The sequence below is a fragment of the Aptenodytes patagonicus genome, chromosome 3, assembly GCF_965638725.1.
Source record: "Aptenodytes patagonicus chromosome 3, bAptPat1.pri.cur, whole genome shotgun sequence".
In the NCBI taxonomy this organism is placed as follows: Eukaryota; Metazoa; Chordata; class Aves; order Sphenisciformes; family Spheniscidae; genus Aptenodytes; species Aptenodytes patagonicus.
In genome coordinates this window covers 87,880,274-87,896,121 of record NC_134951.1, presented here as the reverse complement: position 1 = coordinate 87,896,121, position 15,848 = coordinate 87,880,274, and the positions used below count along the sequence as shown (strand labels likewise).

At 39.8% G+C, this 15,848-nt stretch overlaps 1 protein-coding gene across 6 annotated transcripts in view; it reads right to left on the bottom strand.

Moving 5' to 3' along the window:
* MTR (5-methyltetrahydrofolate-homocysteine methyltransferase) overlaps window positions 1-15,848 on the bottom strand; it is a 52,969-nt gene that overhangs the window by 32,487 nt on the left and 4,634 nt on the right. For 3 of the 6 annotated variants that reach the window (XM_076334175.1, XM_076334179.1, XM_076334181.1), the window contains exons 2-11: window positions 14,395-14,609; window positions 12,312-12,401; window positions 11,426-11,495; window positions 10,190-10,282; window positions 9,991-10,097; window positions 8,647-8,706; window positions 6,344-6,438; window positions 2,303-2,403; window positions 1,893-1,954; window positions 787-854 (exon numbers count right to left, since the gene is read on the bottom strand). In XM_076334175.1, coding sequence (XP_076190290.1) covers window positions 787-854; window positions 1,893-1,954; window positions 2,303-2,403; window positions 6,344-6,438; window positions 8,647-8,706; window positions 9,991-10,097; window positions 10,190-10,282; window positions 11,426-11,495; window positions 12,312-12,401; window positions 14,395-14,609 — 961 coding nt within the window. Of the gene's footprint in view, window positions 1-786; window positions 855-1,892; window positions 1,955-2,302; window positions 2,404-6,343; window positions 6,439-8,646; window positions 8,707-9,990; window positions 10,098-10,189; window positions 10,283-11,425; window positions 11,496-12,311; window positions 12,402-14,394; window positions 14,610-14,751; window positions 14,932-15,848 lie in introns of those variants that run through there. The other 3 variants (XM_076334177.1, XM_076334178.1, XM_076334176.1) reach the window with 3 other exon arrangements.

Sequence of the window (15,848 nt, the reverse complement as noted above, 5' to 3'; positions counted from 1 at the left end):
TCCTCAACCACACCGACTCTTACCATATTCATGATTTGCTGAGCTGAGCAATTGCTGACTGCAGCAAAAAAACAAGGGACAAACATTGTTCTGTGCTGAGACGCGTTTCTCAGATGCCGGAATGACTCATGGTGTTCACATTCACTTTCTCTTCGCTCCAGTCAGGAGCAACACATGGTGTCCTCTACACGTTCACATACCACCTCTTCCCAGTTTGTATCAGGGTAAAAATGAATCACAAGGGCCCCTTCTCTTTCAAGCCCAGGTGAAAAAGGGAGGTTTTCCCACTGACCTACTTCTGGTGAGAAAGATATGAAACTCCTTCTGACTGGCCAGGACTAGCACCAGCTGTACAACATTCCCAGATCTCCCGTTCAGACATTTCCCCCATACATCCACACACTCTCCTTCCTTCTACCATCAAAGGAAACCTTAAGTTTCACCTTGTGGCTAAGAGGGCCAGAAAGAGAAAGAACGTACGGCATAAGGGAGCAGAGATGGGAAGTCTATTCTATCCAACAGTAAAGAGGGAGGAGTAATTCCAAAACAATTTTAGATGACAAAACAGCAGAGGTATAATCCTTGTTTGAACCATGCCTCTAAATCATTCTTCACGATACACATGACTATGAAAGCCAGGTTATTTCTACTCCATATATTGCTGCTATTGGCATTCAAGTGATCCATCTTTTCAGGAAACTCTAAGCCAAGCCATGGAATATTGCTCCACAGAAGCAGCACTTAATTTACTTCCCAGTGCACCTAAAATTGTAGCTTATGAGGTACCTGATATGTGCTGGTGTAGTACCACAGCAACCTCCAACTATGTTGACCAAACCATCCAAAGCAAAATTCTGTAAAAAGGAGGGAAAGAGAATTTTGTTTCAAATTAATAAAGGTATTTTATATATATATATATGTATTTTTTAGATATGTATTTTTTTTTTCTCCATATGTTAAGCAATTCAGGGGGATCACACGAAAAAAATTAAATTAAAAAACATTAGTACTAGTTCTTCTCTTTAGGATTTGTTTTGAGATGTGGATTTCCAAGGCTAACCAGCAATTTCACACCTAATTTTAGGAAACTACATTTGAAACTGGCCTATTTTATACTGAAGCCCCAGATGAAAACTTGGATGAGTATCACAGAATCATTAAGGCTGGAAAAGACCTCTAAGATCATCGAGTCCAACCGTCAACCCAACACCACCATGCCCACTAAACCATGGCCCTAAGCACCTCATCTACACGTCTTTTAAATACTTCCAGGGATGTTGACTCAACCACTTCTCTGGGCAGCCTCTTCCAATGTTTAACCACTCTTTCAGTAAAGAAATTTTTCCTCATGTCAAAGACTAGTCATACTGTATTATAAAAGGGAATTAACAGGCAGCAGATACTGTGTTCTCGCTGACACACTGCAGCTCCAGCCACACAGTTCTGTCTTGCGCAGATCAAGTGGCATGTGGAAGGACACCCTGCACTGCAACACCATCAACATCAGCAGTTTCTATACACACAACTCTAAAATTCTGCCAATTCATAAAAAAAAACCACTCAACTTTTTCAACAGTTCCCAAATGTAAAAGTAAGAACACAGGCGTGCAAATGAGTAACATCCACAGATCAAGCTGCAGGAAAGCTACTTAGCGTAGGACATGAAGGTAATTAAGGTTTTCAAAAGTTCCTAAGTAGTTTTTCCTAACCTTGTATCTCAAAAGCACTATCATTCAGCAAATTGTTTATAAACAAACCAAATGACATACAGAGCCATCTGAGGAAAAAAAACCCACACCATAGTACTGTAACAAATACACATTAAATACAAGCAAAGAATTCTTGTCTACTAGCATGTCAGATATGACACATTCATGAGAAATACTTCATACCTTTATATGCTTGGCAGTCACTTCTGGAGTTTCATCATAACCACCAAAAGTATTGGGAAGACCTCAAAACATAATTTTTCTAGCGTTACAATTTGTTTGAAGCCCACAAGAACAGAATTAAATTCCATAGAAGATATATTTAAAGTAGCTACACTTGTATGAGGACTAAAATGCCTCATCACCCTTGCAATCATTACTCAATAGATTATTAATCATGCAAGAGAGCATTCTGGGTTCACTGTCACAGTACTAACAGTTACTTTCAGCATTTTAAAATATTCTTAATCTCTTTTTAATAGTAAAACCAATCATCTTTTCAAGCTAATTCAACTCTATTACTGCTAATGAGATGGAACGGTTTAGTTACATTTTGTCTGCCTGTAAGAATAGGAAAATGGGCACCAACATACCTGCGTTGGGGTAACAGATGATGTAGGCTGTCGTACATTTTCCAATTGTTTCAATGAATGGTCGCATTTCAACTGCCCCTAAAGCACAATTTAAGCCAATACTGGAAAATAAATTTTCAAAAATTATTTTGAGGTAAAAACACCTTTTACACACAAAACAGATGAATGTTAAGTGCTGGCAACTGCTAACTCCCACAATCACCTACAACAAAACCAACCTGATCTCCAATTTCTTTGATCATCATCATCAATACAGCAAGACCGTGCAAAAGGAGAACCCTCGGGTGGAAGAAAAGTGCAAGGGGGAGGGGGACTGGACTGAATTGAACTGGGAACAGTAAATCAGTAAAGTGGCAGCATTTTGACAGCAACTGCAGCAACACGACGGCTCTGTATTGTCTAGGTGAGAGAGAGAACAAGTGGAATGAGAATGACAGACTGGAAAGGAGCCTTGTGCTCCAGGAAGAAGTATGAAAAAGGTTGAAAGAGTAAGACCTGCTTCAAGCCTCGAACTCATAATTTTCTTTTAAAATTATACATAAATTACATCAGCCTCGGAAGAAACCAAGTGCCTCACCCGAGATGCCTCATGGCAGCACTAAGCTTGGGCAACTGAATCCACTACATCTTAATAACCTAGACAGCACTACAGCAGAAGTATTTTTGCATGAATAAGCTTCTCAGACAATTTTACCAATATGAGGTACAATCATGTTTTCCTTCATTCAGTGACAGATACATAAATGTGACTTGCACTCAAAATGTCTACATCGATATTAAAAATGGAAATTTCTCTTTCAGAAAGTATATGAGAGAGAAGTTTCCTGATCTCTCTGCACCACTCTAGAAACCACTTTATAAGCACTGCAAAACTCAAAAGGTGTTCACAGTGCTGCTCTAAGAGGAAGATGTAAAAAAGCTTTCTTCTTTCCTGGAATAACAGTCTCAGAGAGGATGCAAGCCAACCCACTGAAACAGGAATGGATAACAGCCACATCTCCCAACTAACTGAGCCACAGAGGCTGCCTCAAAGGTAGCTAAGTTAATAAAGTGCACGTCTGCCCATTTAGTTTCCCAGAGGTCAAGAGCAATAAAGTCCTGCACAGGACTGGGAGCACAAAATGTTTTTTGACTTTTCTCCTGTGTCCAAGGAGAAGGCAGGGGCTTGGTAACTGCACAGGTAGTAGCAGTGAATGCTTGCAGCCCAATTCACTTCTTGGACAGAATCACAAATCCTTGAGATCCGAGGGGCTCACAGCAACATCCAAAACCGGGGCCTTGAATATCACAGGGTCGCATACCCAGACCAAACAATACACAAACCCCTTCTTCCAATAGCTTAGGTTTGGTTTTTTTGATTGTTTGGGTTTTTTTCTTTTTTTGGGGGAGGGAAGGAGGGGCATATATGTTTGTTTTTTCAAACAGACAGCTCTACCTTCCAAGTGCTTTTTCTAATGCATCTCATATGGGCCATTCTATTTAAACAGGAAAACTTTAAAAGAACCCTTTTATTCTCATTTCCCTATTCAGTGTTTACACACATTTAAATTCTTCATACAGATCCCCTGGATACAAATGCACAATTACAGCAATGAGGTTCTGGAATTTATTTCAGAGCAGGGGCTTATCCCTCAGGATTTTCGAAGCAAAGCAAGGTAAGAGTTGTTAACGAAACTGTCCTTATCAAATGCAGATGAATGCAAGGTATTTTCTACTGTTAAGTCATTCAATTTACAAGCTTCCAGCTCATACTCCCCATCCCCTCTTTTTAAGCTCTCTCCTGCATTAGGCAGCTTCATCTCTCCCTTCCACATTTAATATCCATCTGTCTCTGGTTCCAAGTACACTCACCTGTCACTCTCTTTACCTGACCTTACCAGAGAGATACTGCACAAGCAGCCAGCATACTCGCCAAACAAGCACTTCTTAATGTTCTCACTTGACTTACTGGGTACTGGCCCTCCAGACTGCCTGAATGATTACCCACTACAGGGGTTGCTGACAAGTATATCTATGAGCATGACAGCATCCAAGAGTTACCCGTTTCAAAACTGCCAAGTCAAACTAAGCACAGACACGCACATTCATTCAGAAACAAAAAGTAGCTTCCATGGCCAGTATCATCTCCCCGCAGCACTCAACAGCGTCATGAAAGAAAACATTTGAGAAAAGCAAACCGTTAACCATGCTTTAAAAGCCAGCAGCCTTGAACCAGATTGCTGGTATGCTATCACTGTTACCCTAGTGTAATAACCATCACACCCTCATCTTAAACATCACCTCCCTCCCCTGCTCATTTCTTCACAGCAGTCACGCATCAGCTCCTGTGAAAGCTCAGGCTGCAGAGTGCCCTCAGGACCAGAACAAACACCACATGAGGGCCCTAAACTCAGAGTACATCATCTTAATGCTACCACAGTAGAAACAATCACAGGAGCCGAAATAACATGAAGGGAACTTATGCCACATCTGAGCACCTTTCATAGCAAGCAGCTTGCCACGCCATCTTTCAGCAGTTACTAAGCACAGTTCATGCGTTTCTCAGCTATTATCTGTATCAACTGGACACAAAGCACACACTTTTTAGGGGGTCTCCCAACCAAACTGACTTAAGGACAACACATCACCCTAAACAGGACATAAAAAGCACAAGTGGAAACATGTGAACACATATAACATGATCCCTAGGATACTACTACTGATCAGCTTTTTCGCAACCCTAAAGCCACTCTGTACCAATCTGGCAACAGAAACAACATTCAGTGCAATCTGCTCCCACAACTAAAACCCTTCTGTCACAGTGCTGTATAGTAGCCTTCACATAAATGGGAAACAGGCCCTAAGCATTCAGACCCGTAAGACAGCTTTTATGAAATATGGTTTAATAAATTCTTGATTTCTGCTCCAGTGCCCTTCTCTCCTCTTCAGAGGCAAGAGAGTTATGAGCAAGATCATCTGAGACAGTCTCAAGCCAAATATGGATCACTAGGCTGTGATGCTGAGAGAAGGAGTCAACTACCACCCTGTTCCAAGAGGCTCCATATGTTACTTCTGGAGCACCGTCTGGTCTGGGAAAGTGGAGCCTCAAGGGCAGTCAGGAAAGCTGTGAATGCAGTCTTCTGCTTTTGTATCACCGAGATGACAGATTGCGCGTTTTAGCTGGAATTTTGTTGTAAAAACAAACAATGGCTCATCACAATGTGCATGGCATGCACTGCTAACAGTGAATTAAATGTTTTAAGTTAGAATATTCGGGGGGGGGGGAATCTATTTCCGGTGTTTTTGTGTGAAGAACCAACCTGAGAGAAGAAATGGTAAAGAGGGAAGAGGAGGCAAGGAGGAGGTAGAATAGGGCATAGAAACACAGAAGAATAGAGAAACAGGGAACGGTATTCAAGTTAACATGCAAAGCCTTCCACAATGACCAAAATCTGCTATATTATGCATTTTCACAGATCTTAATCTCATACTTATTTCAAACTTTTCTGCCTGAACAGAAAAGAATGCAAGTAAATGGAGGCATCAGGAGCTCTCAAAACAACAATGCACATCCTTGAGAAAAACACTCAAGGAATACATCTGTTTTTGTAAGTGCTCAGTAAAAAGAACACTGGAATGAAATCTTACGATTTGCTCTTTCAAGCCACCCTGAAACATTCTGAGCTGGCACTGCTTCCCTCTAAGAGAGAGATGTAAGCCCTGCCCATACCAGGAATTAGCTCCTTGCACAATCAGAGACGGCAGGAGATGGCAAACTACAGTTTCAGAATTTTTTTTTTTTTAATGCTTTGACCTAATTGTGATTTCAGTGGCTGTTGCAAACACAAAACCCCAGATTATTTAGAGCAATGTTTTAAAAATTCAGCATTCTTCGGAAACACAATTTCTGCTGAGAGAACGATAGCAGAACACGTTAGCAATACACGTGATTAAATATGACCACAGTTAGGACAGCTTCCATTTAGCTGCAAGCAAGGGGTTTAAATAGAAAAGAATCACAATCTACAGATAACTTACTAAGAGAAAGATACATTTCCTTACCAAAGAGGCTTACTGTGGGAAACACTGATGACAAATGCCTCTCCTGTCTGGCCTGAGAGGGTACGCCCACTCTTATCCACAATGGTTCCGGAAACCTAAATATCAGTTGAACACAGAGAAAGGAGAAGAATTAAATTAACAATAAAAACGAGAATTTAAATGGCTGAACTGCTAAAAGTCAAAGCAGAGGGACCTGTGCTCCACTCAAAGTGATGAGGCACAACCCAAACAGAAAAATTAAACCCTTTTCTCCCTACAAACGTTTAAATATTTTAGCTAGGGGAAAGGCAAACCTTTGACCAGTCTTCTTTCTCTCTCTCCCCTCCCCTCGGGGGCAGAAAAAGTAAAAAATAAGGGGAAAAAAAAAAAGCCAAGAGAGAAAAAGACCATGAACCATTCAGCAGCAAGGTAGCATTAGTACCACGGTATCATTTTGATGATGGTCTCTGAACCAATCTGCAGCGGTTACCTATTTAGGCAGCTATCAGCAGTCACAGCTCCTCTCCTATCCTCCTCATCCTCCCTACCTCCCCCTTTATGTTATTTCAGGTCTCAGGACTGCTATTAGGTTGTTTGGTGGTGGTTGGTGGGGGGGCGGAAGAGGGGGGGCTGGCCTTAAAAACAAGATACCCCTTTTGCCACAAGGGAACATCAGATGTTGCAACTTCATAGTGGAGACAGAACTCTTAACCTGTACAATCATACCTCTTAAGTACTATACAGAGAGGTGCAAATAATGTCTTGACCCCAACTAACAACTACAAAGCTGAGAATTCAGGAGACGTTTGAATGAGCTGGGAAAGCCTTGCCAAGCCTACAAATCTTTTTTCCAGAAGATAGAATGAGTTTAGAAGACTCCATGCAAAGGTAAATCCATTATTTACTCCAAAACATGCTTTAATATTGATGCTATTGGAGGTGACCAGTGGAATCCTAGAGAGAGCTGTGCTAAGGGTTGTACTTCTCAACATAACTGGAAAGGGAGCAGAGAATGAGGCAACCAAGCTCACTGACCACTCTTTGTGGTCAGTGTTCAGGACAATGAAGACAAAAGCTCTATGTAAGCAGAGAACTCTCAATGCTAACTGACTTGAATGACAAAAAAATGGAAACTCATTGCTGATAAACTACAAAGTTGTGAACACGGGAAAAATTCTACATAATGACACCTCCAAACTAGTCTTTACTATTTGAGAAATTAATCTGAGTAACAAAAGGAAGTTTTATGAATGCAATTTCAAAGCTCACTAGCAGTGAAGTAAAACATCAGGAACTACAAAGAAAGAAATGGACAAGGCAGAGAACATCACTAGGCTATCATACAAATCCCTGATGTCTGCACTTTGACTGCTGTATGCTATTCGAATTCCCCTCTGACTTGAGGAAGTGGAAAACAAAAAGGTGACAAGAACAATGAATGAAGGGTATGGAGCAGCTAACTAGACAAGGACTCTTCAGGATGAAAAAAGATGACTAAAGGAGGCTCTCACAGCAGACTATAAATGCCATGGCTATGCAGCAAAGGGAACATGGAACAGCTGCTGTCACTTTCCAGAGACAAACAGCAAGACACAAAAGAAGTTACCAGGTGGAATGTCCAAAAGTAAGCAAAACTTCAAACCAGTGCATTCATAAGCTGTGAAAGTTACTGACAGATTATTTTGTGGATGCCTGGGTCCCACACAGTTTGAACATAGGTTCAAGGAAGGAGTAAACACATTCAACAAAAGGGTACGAACAGATAGAAACTGCAGATCAGAAAGCCTGGCTGCAAACTGCAGAAAACTAGAAGAATACATCAGAACTTTCAAAACAAGCTTATTCTTTTTCTATATTCATTCCTACGCATTCATGACTGCAAGCTGTCAGAAAAATACATGTCAGAGAAAGAATATGGAGTTAGACAGACCTTTTCTGACTTCAAATGGCCACTCATATTCTACCTGAAAATATGGCAGTATTTGCTTAATTTCATCCTTGAAGCACTGGTTCTTACTACCCTTAAGACAGCAAGCCTGAAAAAAAATCATGATCAGACCTTTTCCTGTGGAAATACACAGAATGAATACACCCTGGAATGAAGCAATTCCTTAGTCTTCAGGTTGATAAGCTGGACAGATCTACCCAAGGCTGATTTCATAAAGCTCTTCGCATAAGAGTTTTTTCTTTTACAAACATGTGAAAAAAGTACATTTCCAAGACACCTATTTCCTTCATTTCAAAACGCTTTAATCAACTGCCACCTCAGCTAGTTCACAAATCAATCTTAAGTATATATAAAATATTAAATAATATATACTTACAAATATGGGTCGGGGAGTATACCCTTCCTCAAACAACATCTGGAGTGCAAAAATAGCTGCCTATAGAAAAATAAGTTACAAAATATTAATGGACAGTTCGAGAGTTCTTCAGTCTGTTGGTTTTTTTGTTTGTGTGGGTTTGCCTTTTTTTTTTTTTTAGGTATTTTTTATGGCTGTTTATGCAACTTGCTACCTCATATTGCCTGTGATAACTTACTACACTCAAGAGGTTTTACCCGTACCCCTAGTATCTTCCAGATATTCCAAAACACACTTTGGTAACAAGTAGAAAGGAAGTACCACGGGGTGACCAAATTAGACCAAGACTATAGTGAAACCCAAATCACATTGGCATGTACTTCTCCCTCATGTCTGCAGCATGACCCCCACCCCAAACATGGTTGTATGTAGTATTCTCAGTACACATTCACTGCCCTTGAATCTGTTTAGACATACAGTTTGCAAAGGATTATAACCACCACAAATTTTAACAGTAAGGACTTCCCCTTGGAAGGTCCTGAAAATTTCCTGCCTCCTTAGGGTAAGAAAGTTGCATGTGAACATGAGCTCAGCATAATATTAAGCCTACAGGATCCTAAACAAACCCCCATGACTGGTCAAATCTGCAAAGGACAAGTCACGCCACTGCACACGTTAATCAGCCTGTGGCAAAAGCCTAAGAAACACTGTGTGCATAACCCAGCCAGACTTTTCCATGTAAAATTGCAAGACAGTTTTAAGCACCCTAACAACTCCACCACTTGCATTGAGCAGTTATTAGATAAAGAAGGAGGTGTCAAAATCACATGAATTGTGGCATATTTCAACATTTTGTTCCTCCTATTTTACCCATCTAATCCTCTACTCCCAATTTTTCTTTTTTAAAGCTGATGGCAGAATGTCAGAGTTCCCAAAAACCCCACATTTTAACAGGACTGTCTCAAGCCTTCCCATGCCTGCAATCAGATACACTGGACATTCCCTCTCCAGTGTGCATCACAAGCATCCTTTGGACAGACATGCTTACGTTGAAAAATACAAACATCAGATGCATCTGGAGATGTTTTGCAATACAGCAGAGCTTCTGGAAATAAAAGGACAGCTGGCACAGACAACCAGAAAGATACTAACAGCACATACTAAAAAGGCAAAGGAAAAACTCTGGAAAAGGCTGTTTTATCATTAAAAACAATCTCCTCACATTCTACCTGTTTGCTGTCAGCTGAAGAGTCTTTTCCTGTATTTAGTAAGCAGTAGCTGATAGCTCTTAGAAGTACCATGTTGAATTTTCTTAGGTAGTATACCAAATACATTACTGAGTTTTTTTTATTCCAGGAGTCTCACCTTGGCATTGGCTGTATCAAATATGGTTTCCACTAACAAGATATCAACTCCTCCATCCAAGAGTCCTTTGGCTTGCTCCTTATAGGCTTCAACCAGTTCATCAAAAGCTGCAAAACAGGAATGATGTTAATTTCAGCTGGAGGTATCTCTTTCAAGACCATCACCTAAGCTAAGTAACTTGATGGTTATAAATACTTACTTATGTTCCTGTAATCTGGTCTCTCCACAGACGGTGACACAGAGAGTGTCCTGTTTGTTGGACCCATGGCTCCAGCAACATATTTCCTAATTCCTAAACCAAGACACAGAAGAAAAAACCCAAACAAAAATAAAAAAAAAAACCACAAAACAATTTACCTCTGGTTTTACAATGACAGCCACATGAATGTAAAAAACCTCCAAGGACACCAAGACACACATATCATTCAGGGATGAAGAACTATAAAACAGGAAACTCCTGTCTCAAATCAAGAGTTTGATCAGCACAAGATTATCCAGCACAGCTGACTTTTTTGTTTTAATCCTATCCAACAAGAAGTTCAGTGTATACACGAGACAGAAGAACATCTATGAAAAAGGCAATTGGCTCAATTAATTTTTCTTCTAAGTATCATTTATCTCTGACACAGGAAGCTTCATTCAATTAGTTTAAATGCACAGCATAGAACTGTCCTGGCATTTTTCACTGGATAATCTGATTTGAATATTCTGGCATGTGTTCATAAAAAACCCCACCTTTTTTTAGAGCATATTTCAAATCTTACATTTTTATTGCATACTATGAATCACATCAGTAAGGTGTCATCTGGACAGCAGCAGCACCGTTAGCTTGAAACACAGTTTGATGCCAGAATACAAGAGGAAATTACTTGTCTTTGAAAGACAGCATTGTCTACAGCAGTGGAAATGAGCTATAACCCTCTCACATAAAGCCCTGAAGGTAAAAGACTGCACATTTACAGATGATGGTCACATACTAAGCACATTCCAGTAGCTGCTCAATAAAGTTAAACCAGGAGAATCACACTAGGAGTAACTGGTAATCCGCATTTACCTACAAAGAGCTATCCTAATTCTGTAGTACAAAGACTTGTGCTGTACAAACCTAAGTAACTTATAACAGTCCCTACTGAATTTGTTTTCTCTAAAACACATCTGGAAGATGTGTATTGCCTGCAGTCTTAAACAGGCAGGCACAGGACAGCCATCCTGCACAACACACTAAGGACTGGATCCTGCAAACTTGCTGAAGTTAGTGCAATATGAATAGAGATGTGAAATTGCTACTGTGCCTAAACTGAAGAGCGTGCATGTCTGCAAGTTATGTCCCTGTGATGTAAACCATCAAGCTATCCTCTAATTAACAACATTTCAAAGATTGTAGCAAGACAGTCAAAACCACAAATGAGTAATAAATTAAAATAATATTGCTTACCTGTCTGAGCAGTTACATTGTCTGCTGCTTTTCTGGCCACCTGTGCAGAGACTCTATTTAACCGATATGCCTAGAACAATTACAGAAAATTACCAAGTAACCTTTAGTTCAGTACAGCATAACTCATCCTCAAAGAAACACACCACTTCCATTCAGTAGCTTGCAGTACGCTCTGAAGGCTCCCTAAGCCATACAAATACACATGAGCACTATTACAACACTTCAAAAGGAAGAGCTCTATACATCTCAGCAACAGAGTTACATGGCAGGTCTCATCCCACGTACGCCCCAGCCTACAGCTGCTAATCATAAAATTTCATTCTGTAAGGTACTAATTAAATCCTACTGAAGTCAACGGAAGCTGAAGAACAGGACTTTGAGGACAAAATTAACCTACTTTTAAATTCACTTTTTATTCAAGTAGCATATTTCCAAGTATTTTCTTTCACATATTTCTCAAATTCTCAAAACAACACATAACACACAAGAGGTATGACAAATGCAAGCTTGAAAGGACTTCTACATACACCAGCACAAACAACACACAAGTAACATCCAGGAAAAAAGCAGTTCCATTCTGGCATCTGGTAAGGACTGAAGCAAAACATCCCTGTTCACAGAACTGAGACATTCTAGGAATACTCAAACAAAATCTAGGATAAATTATTATTGCCTGTGCCTTCGTCAACAAGAGGCACACTATGACTGTCACCCACAGCAAGTACAATTGCCTACAGCAATGGAAATGAGCTACAACTCACGGCTCTAGAGACAGCATGCAGTCAAGAAACACAATACCAATGGACTCTGGGACTAAGCTAATCTTGGCTGCTAAGACAAAAATCTTGATTAACATTTTAATGTGTAAATAGTTTAGCATTCTTACCAAATGCTCAAGGCCATAGTCAGCTTGTGCAACTCGGGTGCTGCTGAAAGTGTTAGTTTCAATGATGTCCGCGCCTGACAGCAAGTATTCCTGCAAGACATGAAAGAAAAAAATCTTCAAGACCTCCAGAACTGAGATCTGGAATGAAAGCAACCCAACTATATTGTCTCATTCAGTTGACAAAAAGTCACAAATCATCTCCTAATTCAAAGCAGATCAAACTCTGAAGGTCTTACCCAAAGGCACAGGGCCAAAGCAACAGAAGTGTTCCATGTAACAAATTTTCAGAGTTTTAGTGTCAGCCACACCTTCTATTAACAGGTGACATTTATAGTCACCTCCGCCACTGAGTCCAGCACCTGGAGCACATTCTAGATTTTTACACAGGGACATGGTGGGACATAGTCCAATTGCCATCAGCCAGCGAGGGCTGCTGTGGGCAGACTCAGAAAAGGCACCAGTTAAACAACAACAGAGGATTAGAAAATTTAAACATTCTGAAGGGAGCTGTACAGCACAAGAGCATACTGGGACAGAATACAAGTTTAGGAGAATTACGTTTTGTGCAGTTCACATTTAAAGTTTAACTAATGGCCCAGATTCACAAAACAATTAAGCCTTCTGCTCCAGTTTGGTTGTCTAATTCCCACTGAAGTAAACTGAAATCAATGCAAACTGAGTATTTTTGCAGATTCTAGTCTGTGTTTTGATAACCTCCATCAGTCACCCTCCTCCCCTCCTAACTCCTCTTTTTGATCAGGTTAACCCTTAGGTGACCCCTGCATATTCAAGGAAATTAAGACATTTCAAGTGCTAGTTAAGTCAAAAATATTGATGTGGCCATTAAACATAAACCACTCAGATTTTCCTATAAGGAGCAGATGAGTTCAGTGGGTTCAACAGGGCAAACAAAGTCTTGAGCCAAATGACAGCAGAAAAGAATTACATTTGCTTTAAAACATGTTTTGTTGCAAACTAATATGCTTTCTCTCAACTCCTCCTGGATACATAGGGAAACACCTACAAACAGCTGTATGAAAATCTACAAGTTCTTACGTGTCCACTAATAACCAAGTAATAAAGTTTCTGAAAATTATCTAGACTAAAGAAAGATGTTAAATGTGTACAGCTTTGTACTAGCTTTTGTTTAGTTCAGATCTGTCATTTTAGCAAAAGCCCTTCAATTTTACTGTCTACCACCATAGAAGGAAATAATATGCTCAAAGCAGGAAGATCATTTTTGCCTTTGAAAATACATCCCCTCTCTTACCACTGAATCTTACTTTGGCAGACAAGGTACAGCTAACGTTTACTCTTCAAGTTACTGATATCGGTGAGATCTGACTCACTGGGCCATTAAAAAAACCCCAACAACCATACATATAGTGGGATTATAGTTACTTTGTAGAAATATTTTCATCTATGATTTCAAGTTCTGTCCAATTCTCAGAAGAAATAACCACTGGCAAGTATAAAATAGGAAGTTGTTTTTTTAAAGTCTAATTGAAGGTAGGAAAATTATAAAATCTGTTTGCAAACTCCTCATGATCAACACTAGACTTTTATTTTATTCTCTGGGCCACACATTAACATTCTAGAGAAAAACCGACAATATGGAAGTGCATATACTTATTAGGAAGCCCATATACTCATTAACTATGAAGAGACCTGCTTCAGGCTGCCACGTTTAACAGCTCTAATACACAATTATAGAAACACACATCTAGAGTTCAGATGTGTCCTACTTAGATGCATTTCAAGTGCTGGTTGAGGAAGAGAAAAGGAAAGAAAAATGAAATAAATCAGCATCTACAACTAATAGAAATGCATCAGGGACATAAGTCAAAAAGGGATTTAAAAACAACACTGCCTGCGTGACATCAGGAACCAAGACATGAATGCTGTGCTCACACAACCAGAACAGTCAAATCTGCTCATTCTTTTTCGCATGGTTACCTAGCACTCTCTTCCCTATCCCCAGAAGACGCAGGAGAGCCAGTAGCCTGTGGCATGGAAAAGGGGAGCACAGAGGCCAAATCCTCCTTCCTTCTCTTGTCAAGAGACAGAAATCAGAACCACCTACCTTGTGTATGTCACAGATTATATCAGGTTGAGTTATACTGAGAAGGTCATTATTGCCTTTCAAAGGCCTGGAATGATCTTTAAATTCATGCCCTCGGAAATCCTCTTCTGACAGGGCATGTTGCTGGATCATGGTACCCATGCCTCCATCCAAAACCATTATCCGCTCCTGCAGAACTGATTCAATTTCATCTTCCACGCTTTTCTGGGGATCTGCTGCAACAAAATAAATCCAGTATTTAAGCAGCTTTGAAATTCCCTATCTACGCACTTGTGCAACCTGACCTCTTCCCATTTAAGAAACAAAATACAATAACTAATCCTCTACTGAAATCAAACAGTAATTGGTTTACTTCACCTATGGCTCCAATCACGTGATATCAGGTAACAGCTGTATCTATCTAAATAGAATTAGACTCAATTGGTCCTTCACCTAAGTACAGTCACCTGCAGAAACAAAAGCATCAGAAGTTCACAAGGCCATACACCAAACTCTCTATATAAACTAGTCTCCAGCACTGAAAAGTGTCATAATTTCCACTACATCAACATTTGAACAGCAACGCAGAGCTGCCTCTTGGTACCAGACACTGTACTCTAAGTGGTACACAAGTGCAAACCAGAAACCAGTAAACTTCATTTAAAAAAAATTTCTACTTTAATTGCCTATACTGTAATGAGAGAGAAATAAACTGAGCAAGCAAAAACAATTCTTCAACTGAGTCCCAAATTCACCTCTTTCTAGGATTAGAATAGTAAATAACAATTTTGCACTTCTGTTAGTGAGCAAATGCCAAGATACACCGACAGGTAAGAGCCAGGTTTTATTTTCTTTTGCACAAACACAAGATCTTCTCCTGCTCCGCAACAATGCCAGAAGAAAACAAATCAGGCAAATCACATGCTAATTATAAGATACTGGGTAGGGTAAGTCTAACAATGACTGAAACAGAAAACTCAGAGCTATCATTAGGAATGAAGATGCAGTATTGTAATGCTTTAAGATCCCAAACAAAGCCCATCCCAAACATTAAACAAAAAGCCAAAACTATAATCCGAGACTTTAAAAAAAAAACCAAACAACAAACCCACACCACAAAACCCCCAACAAAAGTAATCCTACTTTTCCTCTTTAGAACATACACAGAATCATTTCAGAACAAAGACACACTTACACGCATATAGCAAAATAATAAAACAGCCTCTACCAAAACCCCAATTTACAAGAGTGGGACCCCACTTATCTTTCACAACCATGTAGATGAATGATGTGTTACTCTTCATCTCTCTCCTTCATTCAGTTTGGGCTTACTCACTTTGAGTAAACACCTGTTTTGCATTTTAGTTATGCACTATCATCAAAACACTTGTAAAAAAGAATGATCTTTGAAGCACAGAAACATCCTTATGTCTCATTACAACTTACACACAGTAATACCTAAAAATCACTGGCAA